Raw genomic sequence first — 7,989 nt, 5'->3', positions numbered from 1 at the left:
ATATATAATATAAAATATAAGAATATGAATATATAAATGTATAAAAAAAATTATAAATATATACTGTATGTGTGTGTATTTATAAATACATAAATATACACAGTACACATACATATATAATGTAAACAAACTTTTATTTTGGATGCGATTAATTGCGATTAATCATTTGACAGCACTATTTCACATACTTTTGAAAATCCAGCGTACATTTATCCTGATAAGCGCTCGCAGTTGTGAACGAGAAGGCTTTCTTCTTTCGTGAGGGGGTTTGGTGTCACGGCATCTGTTTCCAGGCGGAACGTTAAAGAACGTGACACACACGTCTCCTAGAAATCCTGGAAAATTTACCCAATCCGATGACGACTTCGAAACTCCTGAAGTGTTTCCACTTTTGTGTGCCATACGCATCAGACGTTCAGCCAGCGGTCCGTGGGCGTGACGTCTGAGGCTGAAATAACTGTAGAACTAACAGCAGGTGAACTTACATCTCTGTCCACAGTGGTGGCGAAACTGACGGCCTCTTTCTGAGTGCAGTTCACGGCTTTCTGTAGTGTATAGATGACCTGCTCGTACGTGTGGACCTCATCATTGAACAGCATGCAGTAGTACGTGTCTCCACGCTCCCTTGAGAACAAAATAAGCAAGTTACATTTCTCCCAATATACTAACATGCAGTAATAAAAAGCAATCATAAAACATACCCCCCCAAAAACATATCTTCCGATTAGGGATATTAAGGATTTAACACCAATAAGCTCCTCAGTCATTTTTGACTGATTTTGTTTTGTTGTTTAAAATAATTCACAATCTGAATGTTGGAAAACTTGGTGACTTTATTAGATATGCAATCTGAACAAATAAAAAAAGGACTTAGATTGATCCTAAATGGCCATAAAAAAAAGTGACACATTGGCTGACAAAACTGACTGACCACAGGAAGTGAATGGAAAAGAGCCATTTTTATAGATTAAAATCTATATATCAGCTACAATGTTGATAAAAAAAAGACACAGATATAAAGCGGTAAGACACACACACACACACACACACACAGAGAGAGAGAGCAAAATGAATGTATGTCTATGACAGTAAGCATTACTGCAAAAATTACACTTCAAAATTAACTTTGACAAGTGATAGTTAGATAATAGACATTTTCAAAGCATAACATCTAGAATTATTGTGCAGCATTTGGATGCATAGAAAACATCAACCATCTACTGGCAATTAGTGTCATTTTTTTTCTTTTCTTTTTTTGACAGATGGCAGTAATCTGGCCAAAATAAATGATAAATTCATAAATGTTCTTTGTTTCAACTCAAAGAAGTGTACAGTTTAGTTCCAAATATGTGTGTATTTGCTTATACAAATAATCTTAAAAAAGAAAAATTAAAAAAAGTGTACACAAATAAAATCTAAAGAGCTACATGATCTAAAATCCCAACAGAAGTAATTTCATGTTAGTACTTCCGAGAAATCAGTTTGACGTCATTTCATAAAAAATAAAGTTACACTCTTACTGTTCCTGGTCAATATGTGACTTTTCTTCGAAACGCTAAAGAGGGTTAAGAGACCTGGTATGAGTGCTAATGTGTCTTACGGTGGCTCAAGGCCTTCAGGTAGCTCGTCCTCTTTTTCCCAGGTGAGCATGTCCACAGCATATTTGAGGATGATGGAGAAAACATTATATGTGCGAGCAATCATCTCATCAGACAGATTAGCCAACGGATCCTGCCAAACAAAACAGGGAACACAAGGGTTTGTTTCCAATTTAACCCATATACTGCTCTAATAATCCTCAAGATTGAGTTAATAGGATGTAATGTTGTGCCTATGAATATTACATCATGCTTAGGGCTGGGTATTGAGTTCGATACTTTTTAGGCACCGGCCAAATTGCCTCGATACCATAGAGTATCGAAAAACATCTCGTCGTTCGGTACCAAATTTCGATACCTAAGGGGTTAATCTCATCAGCGTTAGTGAGCCAATAAGCCTGCAACACACGACAGATCGATCAGTGTTTGACATCCGCGAGAGCGATTTGAAAGCGCACAGAGCAGTCTGCTCTCTCGTGGTACTGTAATACACCGACCGGTCTGCACAGTCGGTCCGCGTCAAGTCGAACACACCTACTAGTTTACACCGGTTACACTCAGTGATGTGGCGCACATGTGAGGCTGTAGTATGAATGCGTCCCAGCCCCCATTGATGTAAGGTTACATTTACACTGGTGCGTTTATCTTTTAAAATGAAAACGATCCTCGTCATACTGGCGTTTCCACTGCGTTTCAAGCCGGCTTTCCACTATCTCCGACAAGCGACAGACCGGTCATTCAGTCATTCATTTCCAATGGAGAGTAACGCGGGAGCTGCATGGAGTTCCGATCATATGCAGATGTCCGTTCACTTTACATTACACTTTACACAGAAACTGCACTTGTTAAAATTACTAATGACTTGCTTCTTGCGTCAGACCAAGGCTGTGTCTCATTGCTAGTTTTACTTGATCTTAGTGCTGCGTTCGACACTATAGATCATGACATACATAGATCGATTACAAAACTATACAGGTATCCAAGGGCAGGCTTAGATCCTACCTGTCCGATCGCTACCACATTGTTCATTTAAATGGGGAGTCATCTCAATTATCACCAGTAAAATATGGAGTGCCACAAGGATCTGTCCTAGGTCCTCTGCTATTTTCGATATACATGTTGCCACTTGGTAATATTATTAGGAAATACGGGATTAGTTTCCACGGTTATGCCGATGATACTCAACTATATATCTCAACAAGACCAGATGAAACTTCTAAATTATCTAAGCTAACGGAGTGTGTTAAAAATGTAAAAGAATGGATGACCAATAATTTTCTCCTATTAAATTCAGATAAGACAGAGATATTACTTATTGGACCAAAAGACAGCACGCCGAATCTCGTGGATTACAATTTACAACTAGACGGATGCACGGTTACTTCCTCTACAGTCAAAAATCTGGGTGTTATATTAGATAGCAACTTGTCTTTTGAAAATCATATTTCCCATGTTACAAAAACGGCATTCTTCCATCTTAGAAACATTGCAAAGTTACGAAACATGATACCTGTTTCTAATGCAGAAAAGCTAGTTCATCCATTCATGACCTCTAGACTGGACTACTGTAATGCACTGCTAGCTGGTTGTCCTGCATCTTCAATAAACAAGCTACAGGCAGTCCAAAATGCAGCGGCTAGAGTCCTTACCAGGTCAAGAAAATATGATCATATTACCCCAATTTTACAGTCTCTGCACTGGCTACCTGTTAAGTTCCGTATCAGTTACAAAATATTATTACTTGCCTATAAGGCCCTTAATGGGTTAGCTCCTGCGTACCTAACTAGTCTTCTACCACGCTACAATCCATCACGCTCCCTAAGGTCGCAAAACTCTGGACTTTTGATAGTACCTAGGATAGCAAAGTCCACTAAAGGAGGTAGAGCTTTTTCACATTTGGCTCCCAAACTCTGGAATAGCCTTCCTGATACCGTTCGGGGTTCAGACACACTCTCTCTGTTTAAATCTAGATTAAAGACACATCTCTTTGGCCAAGCATTCAAATAATGCATCTCATAATCTTTTACTGCAGTCATAATCTTTTACTGCAGTTATATCTAATCAAATGCACATTATTATTCATTAGTTTGGGTTAAACAAATCATTTTTGCTTGGTTGGAACAGCAGCTACGCTAATTATGTTTGTATTTGTTTCTCTGTCTTTTGCCACGGGATTAACATCCCGTGGTAACTAGGATTTACACAAGCTTCAGTCTGGATCCAGAACACCTGAGAAGAGATGATGCAACCCCTCAGAGGACCTCAGATGATGCCAACCCTGAAACAACATACAGAACTACCACATTTTGCTACAAGTTTGATTGCATCATATAATAATTGCTGTTAATATTATTCATCGTCTGTTTTATTACGTCTTATATTGATTTTTCCGTTCTGCTGGTTCGTCTGGTCAGAGGAGAACTGGCCCCCCGACTGAGCCTGGTTTCTCCCAAGGTTTTTTCTCCATTCTGTCACCGATGGAGTTTTGGTTCCTTGCCGCTGTCACCTCTGGCTTGCTTAGTTGGGGACACTTCATTTCCAGCGATATCGTTGACATGATTGCAAAGATATTATTTAAACTGAACTAAGCTGGATGTTGACATCACTGAATTCAATGATGAACTGTCTTTAACTGAAAAATGAGTGTTTACTATTGTCATTTTGCATTATTGACACTATTTTCCTAATTAATGCTGTTCAGTTGCTTTGTCACAATCTGTATTGTTAAAAGCGCTATATAAATAAAGGTGACTTGACTTGACTAGAAATTCCCAAGCTATCCACTTAGATTCCCTAATTGGTCTGGTTAATGGCTATGTGACGTCTCACGACGATACACAATACATCCTGGCTCATGCTGAAAACATTGTGAGGGATAAAAAGCATCTCACGTTGCACAACAAGTCAGTCGAGAAAAGGTTCAAAGTGGTGTATAATAAGCGCAGACTTGTACCCGATTTCAACACTCTTCCTTATGGCTACTGATTTGATTATGCATAGAAGGGTTCGGGATGCTTCTGAGTTTGACTTTAGACTCCAGCACCCTTTTTCTTGTGTGATAAGTGGGTCATCCAATAGTGGCAAGACCTATTTTGTGAAACAACTGATGTAAAATGGTCTAAATATGATTTCTAAAGAAAGTGCAACACCTGAAATGCAAAAGTAAATTTCTCAAATGACAACAATCATTACGATTATAATTTTGAGAAAAAAATATTTTAACCATTATACAGAATGATGAAAATGTGATTTACTTTGTAATTGACTAAAAAGCTCATACATTTAATTGAATAAACAAAAACAGGACAAGTTTGTCTAAATATGATAATTAAAATGTACATTTGAGTAAGACTAAGATAAAAATGGCTGCCAAAATTAATACTGCTGTACGGTTAATTAATAATAATCTTATTGCTAAAATGTCCAGTTTTCATTGACTAAAACTAGACTAAAATGTTGAGAATTTTAGTAGACTAAAATTTGACTAAAACTAAATAGGATAAGGTTTACTAAATATAAATTAAAACCAACAAGGACATTTTAGCCCGGGACTAAGACTAAATTGAAAATAGCTGACAAAATTAACAATATTCCGTACACAAGGCTCTGAAGACAAAGAAGAGGATGACGTATTCCGCAGGTGCTCTTTTCATACGTTTATGTCATAGGCTGCCGCCTGCCAATGTCAAGTTCATTGTCATTTTTTAATAATAAAAAATAATAATCTCTAAATTTAAGATGATTTTATCTTTAAAAATGTTTTACTATGTAGCGTCCTTTAATTTGGAGTAAGAGAAACTGGAGGAGTGGCTTTATTTTGTCAGATATGTGTAACTTTGCTTGAAGCTGATTGGTCAGATTTCGGTTTGAGATCTCTAAACCAGAACATAACCTGCCCTGGAGCATGTTAACTGTGGAGCAGAAGTTACTATGGGGATGAACACTGCTAAAAGCCAAACCACTTTCATGGTACCTAAAACCCAGAGATGGCACAAACTAAACTGAAACTTACCTGGCTAGCCAGCTAAACCGGCTTCATGGTACAGGTACCCGCTTGGCTTTATCGGGTTTTGTCAACTGAAAACTTACTCTGCAACTCTGAGTTTGTTCATCTCGCTTTGTGCTACAGGCCACTGGTGTGGTGTTTGTTTTCTTCTAAAAGAGATGAAAATTAAGCAGATCTAGCAGTCTTTGTTGTAGAAGTAATGGTTCTACCATATTTCTGTGGTAGTGTGACTTTAGGACTCAGGGGAGAATGGTCTGTGATAAGATCAGAAAGGGCAACGTAACTAATAATTAGGGGTTACCCCGAATAGTCGAAGATTCAAAGCTTCGATAGGAGGAGCCTGATTCGAATACCAATCTCACAGTCGAATATTCACAGGGTGTTACGATCATGCCATTTTGGCTATATGGGGGAGCTCAAATGTCTGATTTCACATAGAACTACTGGTTTTCTCCCAATTAGTTAATATACAGCCTATTAAGATAATGCTGTAAATAAGAATCTGAAAAGAAAGAAGCTTCAAATAAATATTTTAATGTGCGTGAATAAATCCAACAACCCTTATAAATTTAAGTTTCACTTTCCATAATCCTTGACCAACAGAGTAGCATCTTGGCGGCAGGGATTTAAAACTTTAACAAGACTCTAATTGACACAGGCAGAATAAAAGACTGGATTTTTTTCGATCAGGTAGGGTACAAGTGATTTCAAAACATTTCAGACGACTTATATATATCGTGTATATATTACTTATCTCGTATAAGATGCATTTGGTTGAGTTGCGCTGCAGTAAAGCGTTTCATTGTCAGGGCATTTTGTGTAGATAGCCTATAAGTCATAATAGTAATGTTATGTTGTATAAATAATGACGCATATTCTATATGAGATAAATGATTCGTTAAATCCCATTGACAGGGCTTAAAGTTCTCCGTCACCGTGCAGCGTTTGGATGCGGAAAAAATAGCCTTACATTAAATAAAAACAATTTTTTTTTTAAACTTCACTTTCGAGTCCATGAGTTTGCCTAACAATGGTATGAGTGGAGCACAGCTTTCACTCTCAACCAAACTAACATTACTAGCCAATCAGATTTTTTTGCTCTTATAAATGTAAGAGCTATTGTAGAAACTTAATTTGCTGTAAAGTTGCTTTGCAATGATTTGTATCGTGAAAAGCGCTGTACAAATAAACTTGACTTATAAACACGAGACATGCATAATAGTATCCAATTGCAGAGTCGCAGCCCTGATGAATGGAGAAGCGCGACAAAAAGCTGCGAGGCGCAATAGTCAAAGATCCAAGCTAGATCCAAAGGTCCATCTAGCGCATATTTACATAGAAAAGGCTCATTAAAAAACAGCGGAGCTTTGTAAACGCTCAGAATAATCACATCATCTCCATAAGAGTGATAGGATTGCCAGAACAAATTTACCGGGATTTTTGAAAAGGTCCTGTTCACACATGATCTCTTGGTAACTTACCGGTAATTTACCATTAAAGACTGTATGTGCGAAAGGGGCTAAACTCTTCCTCTGCATATGCTGTGAATTTGAATTACTTAACGTTCATCTGGGAAAACAGTGTGCATTATCGCACTAGATGTATAACGTAAATCATTTACAAACCTTTGCCAACACAGGAAAATACATGAACCTATTTCTAAATATGCCAATTATTGTACATCGCGATTTCAAAATAAAAGTTTCTGCGTTTGTATGTGGCTAAACATTAAAAATGAATTGATTTAAATGTAGTTTAATCACGTTGTAAAGTGAAACGTCACCAGGCCGTTGGCACCCTCTGCAGGTATTTGTTACAATACCAAGCGTTTACAAAGTTGGTTATGTTCACATTATGCATAGGCATATTGCATTATGTATTTTAACAGTTCATTAAACCATGTAATTACTTGGTTTTGATATTTTATTTGGGTCAATTATTATTGCCTCATCGTTAGTTTATATAAATAGTCATACTAAAGCCTGGTTTAAGCCTGGTTTTCACTAAGGTCTATTTGTGTTACTAAAATATCAGATTACTCAATTGTTAAAATAATCAGTAGATGAATTGATTACCAAAATATTCATTAGTTACAGCCCTAGATTAGATAAAATATTTCAAAATGCAACTTCATTGTTTTACATTGTGATTAAAATACAAATATTTTGCAATTGAACATTTCTTAAAAATAGTATTAAAATTTTTACTTACAGATGAGGACAATAAAAGCAGTCAAAACTAACAAAAGAGCAATGATATATAAGTGCAAATGACAAGTCTCGGTTAGCCTAACGCAGTACACGTAGCAAGGTGTGTAATGTAATATATATATATATATATATATATATATATATATATATATATATATATATACACACACACACG

The 7,989-nt window shown here is 36.8% G+C and overlaps 1 protein-coding gene across 1 annotated transcript in view; it reads right to left on the bottom strand.

The window, feature by feature from the left end:
- Nucleotides 1-407: 407 nt before the first annotated feature.
- Nucleotides 408-7,989, bottom strand: part of LOC107576316 (E3 ubiquitin-protein ligase UBR2-like) — a gene marked incomplete at its 5' end in the record, with an annotated part of 9,967 nt that continues 2,385 nt past the window's right edge. Inside the window, 2 exons of the mRNA XM_016262514.1 lie at nucleotides 408-624; nucleotides 1,601-1,731. Coding sequence (XP_016118000.1) covers nucleotides 408-624; nucleotides 1,601-1,731 — 348 coding nt within the window. The remainder of the gene's footprint in view (nucleotides 625-1,600; nucleotides 1,732-7,989) is intronic.

Source organism: Sinocyclocheilus grahami, unplaced genomic scaffold (genome assembly GCF_001515645.1).
Source record: "Sinocyclocheilus grahami isolate Dianchi unplaced genomic scaffold, SAMN03320097.WGS_v1.1 scaffold3493.1, whole genome shotgun sequence".
NCBI classification, from domain to species: domain Eukaryota; kingdom Metazoa; phylum Chordata; class Actinopteri; order Cypriniformes; family Cyprinidae; genus Sinocyclocheilus; species Sinocyclocheilus grahami.
Note: the sequence above shows the minus strand (reverse complement) of the source record. Positions and strands in the feature narration are given on the sequence as shown.